Source organism: Electrophorus electricus, chromosome 4 (assembly GCF_041902795.1).
Source record: "Electrophorus electricus isolate QZ-2024a chromosome 4, ASM4190279v1, whole genome shotgun sequence".
NCBI classification, from domain to species: Eukaryota; Metazoa; Chordata; class Actinopteri; order Gymnotiformes; family Gymnotidae; genus Electrophorus; species Electrophorus electricus.
In genome coordinates, this window is record NC_137500.1 from 14,134,979 (window position 1) to 14,149,590 (window position 14,612).

Genomic DNA, 14,612 nt, shown 5'->3' on the forward strand with positions numbered 1-14,612 from the left:
ATGCATCTTGCAGCTCTTTCCCTTCCTATATATGCTAATCCATGCAGGTGGGGTTATTTATAGCGTCTCCTTCAGCTGCACAGCACCATCCAGCACCACTTAGCCCGCGGTAGGCGTGAGACTTCTGGGCACGCCGCTGTGTTCCCGCAGAGGAGAAAAGAAAGACCATCATCGCTGTTTTTTTATTGCGTGTGTGTTGTTTTGTTGGGTTTTTTTTTTTTTCCGTCTTGTTTGGAGTCTCTCCAAACTACGAAAGGTCGGGCTGGTGTTGGCGGGCTCGTTGCAGAGAGCGTGTTGGCGTACGCACCGTTGGGGCCGCCCACCTTTGCAAACGCTCTGCCGCTCCACCGTACCTCCACCGTCCCCGCCAAAAGGCCTCCCACGGCCCGTCCATCTCCCCCGGGCTGGGGGGAAGAGCCGGGTGGGCCGCACGTCTAACTGGGCCCCGTTTACCTGCTTGCTCTCTGGCACCGTGCACGTAAGGCTGCGCTCCGGGAGTGAGGCTACCTCTCGTGTGCTCGCTCGCCTCCTGGTACGCTGACGGCTGGAAAGCGCCACGCGCCACGGTGGGTGCCCTGGCACATTACAACCGGCTCGGAGTCGCGACAGGAACAGGAGAGATGACGAAAGCCTTGCAAAGATATTAGGTATGCCTGTTTGTTTTACGGCCTAACGGCCTACGCACCAGAGAACATTCAGGCCCCAAACCTTCGTGCCATGGGTCACACGCACAAGCCGCCGTCCCGTAACTGCGGCACGAGGCCGTCGGGTACTGTAGCCGGACCTTCTCCCCATGTACTTACAGTCGCACCGCTTCCCGTGGAATCGGAGCGCGAATTGCGGCATCTTGAACCTAGCACGCTTCCTCACGTCGTAGCGCAGGTGGCATGTCAGCCACTCGGGTAACTTGGTGTTTCGGCGTCGAACGTTTTGTTCTGCAATCCGCACGGCACTTTCTGCAGCCGACCGCCGCAAACGTGAAAGACCCGTTTCGTCTCGGCGGGCGGCGACTGAGGAACGTTTAGGAAACGGGTAGGAAAGTCTTACTTCCGCGTGTTGGATCCCACGTGCCTTAAAGAGACTTACTGGTATTAATTAGGGTAAATGAAGCATAAAGATTCCTATAGCATAGGAAGGACTCCATTCCTTCAGTCTTATTTATTATTTAATAAGGTCCCCAGGAGCCAAAGTAGAGCAGAGTTGTGGTGGCATAAACCTCCCCCCCCCCTTCCCCCGAGGAGTTGAAGAAATTGGGTGCCTTCGTGTTCTGCATCGGCAGTACGTGCGCCTTCTTAAATGACTGACGGGGCATATTTTCTGTTTATAACACTAACACACACTCCCAGCCCACCCCAAAAAACTGCTATCTGGTCAGAATGGCACCGACAGATCTGCGGTGTGAAGCACAGGCAAGGTGTGTGTCCACATGCACCTGCGCTTTGTGTCTCCGCTGCGTACCAATCTAGCGTTTAATCAAAGAGAGGCCACAGGGCCGGATATGTAAACGAGAGGACAAGAATCTGCCTGACTCTCCCCAGCCTTTCGTCTGCTTCCTTTGTCTCTCCCCCGAGGCGAGCCAGCCCTCTCTCACGCAGTCAGATACGCGGGAAGTGCAGTCCCTCCTCACACGCCTCTGTTTAGCATGGACATCATGCTAATTAAGCTACTATGTAGGCTGGCAGCTGCCTGTGTGGATGGCTGCTAAACCTGCTAAAACAGCAAGTGTTGGTGCCCTCTCTGTCTCTCTCTCTCTCTCTCTCTCTCTCTCTCTCTCTCTCTCTCTCTCTCTCTCTCTCTCTCTGTCTCTGTCTCTCTCTCTCTCTCTCTGTCTCTCTCTCTCTCCCTCCTCCTGCGATATTCATCATGCATTGAAGCCATTTTGCAAGAGGTTCTGTCAGGAGGGGACGACCAAAGGCGGAACCAAACACCCCGCCCGGAGCCCCCCGTCGACACAAACACGGGCCTGCCTTTGTTTACCGGCGCGCCCCAATTGCTCCGAGGACGCACGTGCGGGACGGCCTTCGGCCCGAGCGGCACGTCCGTCTGAGTGCTGATTGAGTCCCGGGCTCGCCTCCACGTCCCCGACCGGCACTGGAACTACCTCCCCCGACCCGACGAGCGAATCAATGGAAATGGGCTGTCAACAAATCGGAGTCATTTAGCAACGACCACTTTGTTAAAGCGCCCTCGTCCGCCGCTCTCCGAGGCTCCAGCAGCCAGCGACTCATTACCATCGCCGGCCAATCACTTGGCAGCCACTCGGCTTTCCCCAATCAAAGTGCATCGACAATATTTCTCCGGAGCCGGCATGCCGGCGTCCATGATGAAAGCTCCTTTCTCTTCTTTCCCTTGTCTCTTCAGCATTGGCTTCCTCATTTTTATTTCACAAACAGCCTCGCTGGGCGTCTGGTGCCGTTCCTGGCACGTCCCAACACGGACACTGAGCAGCCAAGATGGCCGGTTGGCCTTCTCCGTCTCTGCTAAATGCATTACCACATTCCCTGCCTTTTCGTCCTCGCACCTGGTATCGTGTGTGTGTGTGTGTGGGGGGGGGGGGGGGAGTGAACAGAGGGCTGAGTGATGCTCCTTTTCCTCTTCATCCTCGCAGGTGAGAACCTGGAGAACCTGATGGAGACGATGCGGGCGGAGCTGGCTTCCCACCCGCCGGTGGAGGGGGCCTTCAGCGCGCACAGAGGGGACCACTGCATCGCCAAGTTTGCTGACGGAGAGTGGTGAGATCGGGCAGCCAAGCGCCCTCTTTCACAGCACACACACCTGTTAAACACACCCCAACAGCCTGCAGGCCAAGTAAGCCGGTCTTGGGTGCCGGAATAATCACGAGCGAAATAAAGCTTCTAGCCGAAGGCGAGGCCTTCGGGTGTAGGGTTTAGTCTTACGAGTGCCGTCCACACGCTGCCATCAGCTGCATGACCAGAGTGGGTGTGATCATCTGGTAACAGATGGGCTGGGCGTAGCTGATCTCCAGCCGACGCCGCGGAGCAGTAGAGAGTGGGACCGCGACAGTGATGGAGATTCAGCCCGTGAAGCGATACCACCAGGGTCGATACGATACCACAGAGCGATACAGCCAGGCTCGATACGATACCACAGAGCGATACAGCCAGGCTCGATACGATACCACAGAGCGATACAGCCAGGCTCGATACGATACCACAGAGCGATACAGCCAGGCTCGATACGATACCACGGAGCGATACCGCCAGGGTTCTTCCTCTGCCCTTTAGGATGGGGTGGAAGTGAAAAGAACGCGGCTTCGTAGAAAGCAGGTGTCCAGCGCGGACATTTTGCTGTTTTCACGGTCAAGTGTGGTTGAGCAAACAGTTTTAAAAGAGACATCTGTTTGCTGTGAAGAGATTCGCCTGCTTGCTTGTTTTCATTGATATGTCTTGGCGGTGTGGCCGAGCGCGTCTGCACAGTGCGCTAACGGCAGCAAGATCGCGAGGCCGCTCCGCTCCTGGATCGCAGGCTCGGCGTGCTGACAATCCCCCCCCCCGCCCCTTATTTATTGTGTTGTGCTTGCAGTTCTTCCTGGCTTTTCTCACCTGCACTAATTGGAGCTCGTCTCCTGTCGAGCTGCACCCAACTGCTAGTGTGTTTTGAAATCACCCTGCTCTGGACACACACCCCCAACCCACAGCCCCCTTATGCTGTGGTTGCTGAGCAGCCAGCTTCCCTCCCCCCCGGCCTCCTTCGCTAGCGTGGTTCTCAGAAGCCGTGGTGACCGGAGGGGTCAGCAGCCCTGGCAGGACTGTGGGGCTAAGGGCGGGGCCCGGTGCTGCAGCATGCACAAATGGGTTCGCTAAACCGCCGCGCACATGTTGCGTGGCCCCTGCCCCCGTGCTCACGCCGTCCTGCTGCACTCTGAACTGTTCTTCGAGTCCACCACTTTTCTTCTTCACCATCATCATCGTCAGGTTTATGAATACAAGAGGCTCTCTCGCATCGTTAATAGGCCGGCGGCCCTGCCCACGGCGGCCCCGCTTCGGGAGGCGGCCCTCTCGTGCAAATGCCGCACACAGCTCGAACGCTATTGGCTGGGTTTTGTGCAGCAGAGGCGTGTCAGACGTGCTCTTTGCTTTTCGTGGTTAAAGTGGGCCATGCCAGAGAGAGGCTGTCTGGAAGCCACCCAGCGGGCCAGATTGGAGGGAAGGCCCATGGCAAGGAGGTGTGTGTGTGTGGGGGGGGGGGGTGTCTGTGTGTGCGCGCACACACCCGGAGCACTCTTTCCTCTGCGTTTTGGGAATTGCCCATTGCGCTGCCCGGGAGAAGGAAGAACTCCGAATGCGTTCGGTTGATGTGTGCGGAGCACAGAGTCTTGCATCTTTGCTTGCCCCCACCGAGCAGATCTACCATGACGCACTGCCCCCTGGGAAATAAGAATTTCATCATTTACTCATCCACTTTTATCTAACCCCCCCAACAGATAAACACTCTCCCCCTCTCTAGGTACAGAGCTCGTGTGGAAAAGGTTGAATCTCCTGCAAAGGTTCACGTGTTCTACATAGACTACGGCAACGTGAGTAATCCTTTACTCTCTGTGTGTGTGTGTGTGTGTGTGTGTGTGTGTGTGTGTGTGTGTGTGTGTGTGTGTGTGTGTGTGTGTGTGTGTGTGTGTGTGTGTGTGTATCAGTGGGTGGTAAATTCCCAATTGAAAACAACTGCAAACATGTATTGCTGTCAAATCAAACGTGTATTGCTGTCAAACCGTGGCTCGGATTAGCGATGTAAGTCCCCTAAACCCCGCCTCTTCCAGCAAAGGCTCAGCCCCCTACGCCTTTAGGGTTAGACCTCTTCTTGGGGTTTATGTTAGGAGGGCCTAGGGCCTGATGTGTTGCTGAGCGCGTAACTACACACACTCACTGGATTGCGCGAGAGCAGGTGCCTGCGTATCGTTAGCCAGTCCCATATCAGCTAGGGTGCCGGCACGAGGAGCGCCGTGAACCGATTGGCCGACAACGTCAGGTAGCCAGCTCAACCGTGGTCGGAGGGGCCGCTGGAATATTCTGGAAGGATTGGAGCTGGATGAGAGAGCCCGGAGGTAAACAATGAACTAACGCACAACCTACATTTATAAAACTCTGTGGAAGCCAGAGCCGAAACGGCTATTTCTGAGGTGTTTTTGAGACTGAGGTGAAGTGAAAGAGTAAGACATCCTTCCCTTAAAGATGCAGAGCTGTACACGGCCGAGCCCTCGCTGTCTGACCAACAACGACTTGGTTCCCAGGCTCATCGGGGACTTATTTTAATACAGCTAACCACTTTTGCAACGCAAAGGTGTAATCCGCTGCTCCTCCCCTCTTTGTCCATATATGTCGCTCGGTCCTCGGGTCTCTCGCGCGTGCATCTCAAATCAGCCGCGCCGTCCTCCCTGTCCGGCTACCGGCGAGCGAAGTCACGCGAGTTCGCGTTACGGGACGGGTCTTTTTAGCATGCCGTTAATAGTTATACGGATCAGATAGATCTCCTCCTTACGCCGTATAAATATTCCAAATACCTCTTCACAGCCAGGGCTGGAACCCAGGAGACGTTGAGTCGGTCTCTGTGTCTTGAGCAGGGTCGGGCCGTCTCTGTGCGTGCCGTGGACATTTTTGTCGCCGACGCGCTTGGGGGCGGGTGGGTGTTTGGGTCCCTCCGCCAGCTCCAAGCCCTCAGCAAAGCAGCCTGTGAAAATCTGCCACAGGTGTTTGAAAGATGGGTGGGGGCCTCTTTGTAAGGTGTGTGTGTGTGTGTGTGTGTGTGTGGGGTCCTGCAGAGAGAGATCGTGTCATCCGTGCGTCTGGCCACTCTCCCTCCTTCCTTCAGCACCCGCACCCTCCCATCACAGGCCACCGAGTACGCCTTCGCGTTCATCCAGGTCCCTCAGGACGTAAGTTTACACACACACACACACACACACACACACACACACACACAAAGTATAAATATACATAAATATATACACACCTGCATATGCACACAGAACACACTTGATCCTTACACGGACATCACCCGTCACGTCGTCCACGTGGACACAGCAAGTGATGGCCTTCTCGGTGAACCCTGAGCAGAAGTGAGCTTGCATGTCACAGACACCCCGTGCAGGTGTTTGAGGTGCGAGCTGTGTGTGTGTGGGCTTGTGTGTGCTGTAACCATGTCTTCTCCACAGTGTGTTAGCTGTAGAGGACTGAGCCACTGCAGTCACCTCTGAGTTCTCCTCTGAGCGTGTGTGTGTGTGTGTGTGTGTGTGTGTGTGTGTGTGTGTGTGTGTGTGTCTGTCTCACATTCAGGAGCACACACTCAATTTTCTCTAAAAACAGAATGTCTCTGCGAGTGACACTAAGTCGCTGGCTTTCCACGCCTGCAGTCAGTGTGAGACAGCCCTATGCCTCACACACACACGTGCGCACAGCACACAGCCTCTGACATCACCCAGACGCATTCACACTTATTTAGCATAAAATGCTCACACACAGACACAGATACACACAGTGCAGTCTGTTCTCTGCTCTGTCACCCGGGAAAATGTTAGACATGTCTCTTGCCTTTAGGTCTAATACGATCTAATAAGAGATCACCTCTCCTCTTTCTTCCTCCTTTTTGTTCTCTCTCTCTCACTCTCTCTCTCGCGCGCTCTCTCCCTCTCTCTCTCTCTCTCTCTCTCTCTCGCTCTCTCTCGCTCTCTCTCGCTCTCTCTCTCTCTCTCTCTCTCTCTCTCTCTCTGTGTGCCCTGGACTAACCCATAGCATGTGAAAGCAGGCTGACCGGAAGGAGGGTGAAATCAAAAAGGCTTCCGATTCCCCACCCCATGTGTCCCTCTTCATCTCCCCAGTTCCCCTCCTAACACCCCCTAAGGGTAGCATGCTTCTCTGTTGCCATGGAGACTGGATCAGCTCTAAAGCATGTGTGTGCGCACCCATGCCAGCATGAAAGAGCGAGAGCAGGAAGGGAGGTCAATACTAGCTGTCCTGTGTGTGTGTGCGTGTGCGTGTGTGTGTGTGTGCGTGTGTGTGTGTGCGTGCGTGCGTGCGTGTCTTTCTTTTTCGGAGCGGAGCACTTGAGCAGATGAAAAGTCTCCGACGTAGTCAGAAAGTGCCCCGGGGCTGAAAGTCGCGCCTGCAGAGCCCCGCCTCCTCCCCTCCAACCCCCTGACGTCTCCCTCCCTGCCCCCTGCAGGAGGACGCGCGGGCCGACGCGGTGGACTGCGTGGTCAGGGACATCCAGAACACGCAGTGCCTGCTGAACGTGGAGTACCCCGGCGCCACCTGTCCCCTCGTCACCCTGCAGTTCTCCGACTCCAAGGACGACGTGGGCCTGGGCCTGGTCAAGGAAGGCCTGGTCATGGTGGAGACGCGCAAGGAGAAGCACCTGCAGAAAATGGTGAGTGAGAAGCCGCTGCAGGAGCTCGTGGAGGCCACGCGAGAGAGGCCGTTAATTAGGCTGCGGTTCACTTTTAAGATGCCGCTCCACCTCCCATAATCCCGCGCTGTCCTGTGGTACAAGCGGTCCGAAACGCGGGGGGGCCCCCGGGCCAGGTCTCCACGGCGGTGACCCCGCCAGCCCCTCCTCCGACCAGGGAGACGCTCCAGTCTCACTCCTACTCCAGAGACACCGCTAAGCTGCGAGAATTCGCGTACGCGCGGGAGAGAGAGAGAGAGAGAGAGAGAGAGAGAGAGACGCACACAGGTGCCGCGTCCCTTTTGAAGCCCGGCCCCGCGGTTCAACCGTCAGATGATTATAAAGCGCTTATCTTCGGCAGGTATTTTTATGTGACTGTGCTTTGAGGATTGTGTGGGCATTAGGGGGAGTGTGTGTGTGTTCGGGCGTGCGCCGGCACGCAGCTAAGCAGATGGACCGCGTCTACGCTGACCGTGGGACGAGATGAGGCTAACGATAGTGGATGTCCAGCTGCTGCCTGGATCTCTGCGGACTGCTGGAGAGATCCAGGGAGCAGGTAGGCCCCGTGACACCCTGCTCGGCTCTATTAGCGCACGGCCGTCCCGCCATTTCCCACCGAATGAGTCCTCTCGTTAAACTGTAATTGTGCGGTAATCACTGTGCGAACTATGGGTTGTCAACAGCTGTATTGTCTGTGTTGCTTTTTAATAGTATGAGTGTGCTGTGCAGATATTGAGCAGATCAGACAGAGAGGCTCCCCCGTCAGGCCTGGACAGAGGCTGGACGTTCACCCCCCCCCCACACACACACCTCCCTGCAACTTTCTGTCCTCACGCTCGAGCGTCTCCCCTTCTCTCTTGTGCTCTCTCTCCCTTCTCTGAAGTTTCATTCGTTTACATTTACCCCACATCGCCTGGGGGTGAAGTGCAAGGAGATCTCCCCTTTGTGCTCCCCTGCACTCCTCGGGGGAGATCAGCCATGCTGAGCCAGGCGTGGTCCCCTGTCAGCACGGCCAAAGCACCCCGAGTCAGACAGGCCGGGCTTGTGCCGCCTCACCACACCTCTGGTTAGATAAGGCCCCCCCCCCCCCCCCGGCCGTATGGCCCAGCGCATCGTAGGAGGGGTCGGCGGAACCGAGCAATGGTTTTGGGGTCCGGACGTGAGGAACCCACATACCAGGGCCCAGCTTGGCAGCTTTCTTGATCTCTCTCAGCTGCACTGTGTACATTCCCCATACAGTACTTTGATGCTTACATGTCAAACGCGACATATATACTGAAATTATTATTATTATTATTATTATTATACAAAGCGAATCTTTGAAGAAAGCTTTGAAGGAAAAGCAATGTTTCTGGGCAATTTACCATCACAGCTGAAACCAAAATTATGACTGTAGTGTTCTCAGGCAAAACGCAGCAAAATTTCAGACGCGTTACAAATTCACAACTGACACCAACCACCAATTAACAGTACAGCGGCAATGACGTCTGCATTTCGCAAGGGGCTGCTTTTGGCCGGCGACCCTCTGTTTGTGAAGCGAGCGTTGGCATCTAATTTGTCATCGCAATTAAAATCTGACCGTAAGCGCCTTTTTAAAGAAATCTTTATTGTTCTTCCGGACCGGCGACAGGTCCGTACAGAACGCCGAACCTCTGCTCGCTCCGGACATGCCGGGGGGGTTTAAAGCCAAAACCCTGGCCGACGGAGAGAACCATGAAGGAAAACCAGCAATTACGGGGGGGGTCTTTGTTTCTAAGCCCTTCCCCAGTGGAGCGGTACAGCCGCCCACCCCCCTCCGGCCGTGGAGCTGAGCTGTAGGGTCCAGATGGGGGGGGGGGTTCTACGATTTTTATTGTAATGGAGCTGAGGGGGAGCCACGAGGACATCCTGTGGGAAGTAGTTTTGTTTGTTTGTTTGTTTATTTGTTTATTTGCTCAGTTCTGGCAGCAGTGTAGAACAGATGAGAAGATGGGCTCGAACGAGGGATCTGTGCAGATGAATAGAGCTACCCATGTGCTTTCTTGGAGTATTCTTTTTCGTTGCCTTGTCGCTCTCTCTCTCTCTCTCTCTCTTGCTCTCTCTCTCTCGCTCTCTCTCTCTCTCTCTCTCTCGCTCTCTCTCTCTCTCTGAGCTCATTCTTCTCGTGGAATGTCTGTTTGAAACGCGGTCACGTACGCGGTACGGTGTTCTAATAGCCGAGAGGGGGAGAGATTTGAAAAGCTCGGACAGGGCAGAGGCGGACAGTTAAAGAGCTTCTCTGGCTGCCAACGGCGCGCGAGCGTGCTAACGCTGCCTCCGCTTGCCCTCAATAAACCATCGTTTGAGCCGCGCTCGAGTGCGTCGGCTAGGTGTCGGGGCGCCGTCAACCCCTTCCCCGTGTCCGTCTCACGCAGCCGTCTGCTGACGGCCCCCGCGCCCCCATCACCCTCTGTCATGTCCCGCTGTCCCCACTGCTCCCTTCCACCCGCCCATCAAGAGCCCTGCTCTGCGTACGTGCACACACACACACACACACGCGCGCGCGCGCGCACAATGACACCATTGCTCAATGCTCATTAAACGGGACCAGCAATCGGCGGCACGTGTTCTCACCTCCTCTGGCACAGAGGTCAGGTGCTCGGGCACCGCGTGTCTAAGCCCGCCAAGCCTGGACGCCACCGCTGCCAGGACGAGCCTGGAGGTCAGGGTTACGCCCGGACTGCTTCACAGAGTTGCGTCCGAGGGGTCAGGACCTCTGCAGCCTTAATTCCTGCTAAGCTCATTCCCCATGCCTTTATCGATGCCGTGCCCTTTCCGCGACGGAAGCGCACGTCCGCTCGACGCCTCTGGAGTGCGAAAGGCGTGCACGGTCCGTAGATGGTAAGGTTCAAGGTTGGAGGGAGGGGCGGTGCATGTGCGTGCGTGAGACTTGATTGATGGCCGGTGCTTGGTCTGCACTTTTGCACACGGTGTTCAGCTGTATCGTCCTGACATGCTTCTGTCTCTGGCCTCATATGTACTGCAGCATCAGCTATGCAATTAAGGCTAAACCCACACTCACCCTCCAGCACGCACGCACGCCATGCAGAAGGACTCGCTCGTTGTGGGTTTCAGCATCTGGCATCTTTGCAAATTGGTTAATTTTTTTTGGCTGTGATCTGAACTGTTTCTAATAAGCTGGGTAATATCTGTAATACGGGTGTCTGCTGCAAACCAGCCTTCCCCTCCCCTCCACAGCCATCTATCACAGCGGCACCCTCCGAGAGGTGTGTACCTTGAGCTGAGCAGATTATCCATGCTTCTGTTCTCTCTCTCTCTCTCATACACACACACACACACACACCCATCGTCTCACTCGCCCTGCGTGACTCATCGCTGGTTCAGTCGATGATTCTAAATGGCCACTCTGGCAGAAACAGTCAATATGGCTGCTGTTCTTGTAGGCCTGCTCCTACTGTTGCTGGAGGTAGAGCTACAGGATGACACAGCCCGAGCACCGCCTGTGATCACTCGCTCCGTCCGGTCGCCTCTCCCCTCCACGTATCTGTGCTTTCTCCGTGGCCGGCAGCCCCGATTCCATTTGCGCTTTAGTCCATGTTTACAGCTGGTCCTGACATGGCACAGGGTTCTGGGTGAGGATTAGAAAACGAATTTGAAAGAGGGCTAGCGGTCAGCGCGGACATGCCGGGATATGTCATGGCCGCATATTGGGAAATGGGGAGGGGGAAAAAAAAACAAAAAAACCTTTGTGTTTTCCCTTGCTGTGTTGCATTGTGGGTGGCTGATGCATGTTGTCGTCTTTATTGTTGTTTACCCCATTCTTAAAGCCCCTAATCCTCAGTCAGCTCTACCGTGTGACACTAATCTGACGGCCTAAGCAGTGTGTGTGTGTGTGTGTGTATATTCCAGGTGACTGAGTATCTAAATGGCCAGGAGTCTGCTAAGAGTGCCAGGGTAAGTCCCTCTTGCAGTGCTTCTCTATGGTCCTGCGTCTCCTCTAAATCCTTTTCTGATCTCCGCGCTCTCTCCCCCGCTCTCCTCTGCTGTCACCTTCTCGCTTTCTCTCCGTTCCTGCTCAAGTCCTCCAATCGTCACTGTTCGTTCACTCTTTCATCACCGTCATTGGCTCAGTCCCTTTCCTCTCTTTCGCCTCCCTCCCCACTCATCTCTCTCTCTCTCTCTCCCCCCCCCCCTTTCTTTCCTGTCTCCTTGAAGTCTCCGCCATTGGCCTCGGCACACTGTCCCGTATACCGTGCACCCGCACTCTCCCCTCTCGGCTCTTGAGAAGGGCTGCTTACCCCACCCACACACACACACACACACACACACACACACACACACACACACACACACACACACACACACACACACACACACACACACAAGGAACATGGTTAACAAGTGGCGAGATCCGCACTCTACGCGGTGAGCCACGAACACAGCCACGCGAGGAACTGCTGATGTCGTCTCCACGAACAACAGTGCTAATTATCATAGCTGCTAATGAGCTGTGCTGCTCTCCAATCTAGCACACACACATATATATACACACACACACACACACACACACACACACAAGGGAGGGAGGCAGAGGTGCCACAGCTCTGAGGCTTCTCTCATCCTCCCTCACAATCCGGTCTGTGTCTGAAGCCATTTCCGCTGCCTGGAAATGGAACGCCGCGCAGAAAAGCGTTCCGCTGCTTTATGAGGTGAAGCTCCGACGCGGAGGCGACGGAACAGGATTGAATGTGGATGTGTCCACACATGGCTGGCCCCAAATTGGCTGCTGCGAGAGACGGCTTTAAACGACTGCTCGTAGTGAGCTGTGATGATGTAATGATCGATTCACATTCTCCACATGCACAGGCCATCTGTGCGTCTCCGCGCCTCGCGCCTTCTCCACCGTACAAAAGGGGAGAGATGCACGTAACTGGTACTTCACAAATGTCTAATTAGCCCCACCATCAGAGACCGATACACGGACTGTAATGTGGGTTCGGCTGTGGTTTAATGTCTTTCGGGGTGGTTACGTAAAGTGGAAGGTGCACTAAAATGTCATGATGGCCTGCGACTGCTTTTCTGCTGGTTAGTGGGCCTGTTCCCAGAAGTCTTATCTTATTTTTCCTTATTTTTCTCCCTCCCCCCCCCCTTTTTTTTTTGCCTTTCATCTCGTTTCAGCTCAACATTTGGCGCTACGGAGACTTCCGTGCCGATGACGCAGAGGAGTTTGGATACAGTCGCTAAGCCTCACCATTCCAAAGACCTTGTAGAAGAGAATATGCATTCACAGAGAGAAAGAGGAAAAAAAATGATAACAAAGCGTTAATATGCTTTTTTTTTAATTATTATTAATCTCTCTCTCTCTCCTTTTTTTTCACACTCTGTGCATTTCCCTTCTTCTGCCCAAGAACGATTTTTGTTTTTTTGTTTTTTAACTAAAGACAGCAGGGCTCTACAGGTGAACTCACTTGTAGATACTCATAGTAGGACCAACTTACCTTCCCTTACGTTTTAGCGACATCATTTCAGTGTTCATTTTTAGCCAATCACCATAGTGTTCATCCCTCCACGGCCAGCCCCTTTGTAGTTCTGCTCCAATCTGAGCTTCAGAGGGCGGGGCGTTCACAAATCTGGGGTTTGCACAGAGGCAACACGAACTCGACGGCTTCCTGAGAAAACGCTTCCTTAATCAAGAGAGACTAAAATTCTATATTTAAATGTATATGGATATTATTTTCAAGTTAGATAAGCACACTCAAGTGAAACTAATGAGTGTATTTTATAATGTATGAGTGTTTGACATTTCTGGACTTTTGTGTAAGGAGTGTGTTTTCTCGCTGTCAGTACCTTGACGAACATTCATTCATTCTGCTCCTCCGGGACATTTACATTTAACGGTTGTGTTTCTTTGTCTTCTCCATCTGTCGCTTTCCTGCCGAACCAACAGTGTTTTGATTTCATTTCTTTGCGAGGTGGACCCCGTCATTGTATTTAAATCTGGTAAATAAAAACAAGCAAAGTTCCGCACGTCTCAGAGTGACTTGCAGAGCCCAGGTAACGACACCTCCCTTCATCGCATTTTATCCTTCGCCATGTTTCCCACGTTAAACCTCACTTATTGGAGCTGGTGCTCGCCGGGTGGTTGCGATTCGTCCCCTTTGGATGGAACAGCGAGACCGCCCGACGAGAGTGCGCGTGCACGTGAGCCTGACGAGACTGAGGACGGAGTGCGTGTCCACGCGAGAGAATTCTAGGGGATCCATTTTTCCTGACCCCAGAGCATCTTTCCCCTCCCCTTTAAGGCGTTTGGAGGCTAAATGAAACGCTGTTAATAATTCAGGCCACAAAATCTGGTTTGATCCTCGTTGGGGTGGGGGGGCGTGGCGGGGCGGAGGAGCGCGTGACACGGTGGAGAGCGTCGCGAGAGCTAACGGGACGTACGGAGCGCGTGCACGCCCGATCGTTTCCTCTTCTTTTTGGGGGGAAATAAATCGTCCTAACCAGCGCTAGCAGAACAACACCCCCCCCCCCCCCCACACACACACACACAAGTAGCCCACGTCTCTCTTGCATTCGCCGATTATGGCTCATTAGTCGCTGAACAAAATGTTAATGGGCTTTGTAGTGTGATGAAACTCAACTCTCCTCCTGGGCTGTTCCTGCTGCAAAGGCGCGTTTTAAATGCATGCTTTTGTGCCGTCTTAGTGGGCCTGGATATTGCACCGCATCTCCGCGCCTTCCATTGTTAACAAGCAGCGCGAGCTAATGTCCCCTAATTAGCAGGTTTCGAGTTATACAACCGCCGGCTTAGGTCAGGGGGTTTTCGGTCTCCGGTCCCGGCGGTAACCTTGAAGCGCCGGGTAATGATCTGATGGGTACAGGCAGGTTTGTTAGAGCAGTAAACCCCAGGAAAGGTCATGGCACCTCTGGACTAGAGCTGGAAACCTGCGCTTCAGGAGGTTATAAAATCTTAGGATGGAATTATGCCACAGTTGAGCTCTTTCAAACCGTTTCGAAAGTGTCAGCATAGCTCATAACATCTTATGTTCACCACATTTAGCAATCCGAGCTCGTCTTGCTGTGATTAAGTACAGTTTAAATAGAACAGTCCAAGTAAGTCATGATTCCAAGGAAGGTCTTATACAACCTAAATTTAACTTCATTAAAACATATGGCGCATGTCGATATTAACTGTAGTCTTCAAGATTTTGACTTGTAAACATTTATCTCTCTCCACT

General features: G+C 53.9%; 1 protein-coding gene across 3 annotated transcripts in view; it reads left to right on the forward strand.

Annotated features, from left to right (window-relative positions):
- Window positions 1-13,397, forward strand: part of snd1 (staphylococcal nuclease and tudor domain containing 1) — a 101,951-nt gene extending 88,554 nt beyond the window's left edge. The window contains exons 19-24 of one of the 3 annotated variants that reach the window (XM_081712545.1): window positions 2,609-2,732; window positions 4,468-4,537; window positions 5,774-5,887; window positions 7,174-7,377; window positions 11,284-11,328; window positions 12,553-13,397. In XM_081712545.1, coding sequence (XP_081568671.1) covers window positions 2,609-2,732; window positions 4,468-4,537; window positions 5,774-5,887; window positions 7,174-7,377; window positions 11,284-11,328; window positions 12,553-12,618 — 623 coding nt within the window. In that variant the 3' untranslated portion in view covers window positions 12,619-13,397. The remainder of the gene's footprint in view (window positions 1-2,608; window positions 2,733-4,467; window positions 4,538-5,773; window positions 5,888-7,173; window positions 7,378-11,283; window positions 11,329-12,552) is intronic. The other 2 variants (XM_081712546.1, XM_081712547.1) reach the window with 2 other exon arrangements.
- The last annotated feature ends 1,215 nt before the right edge of the window (window positions 13,398-14,612 follow it).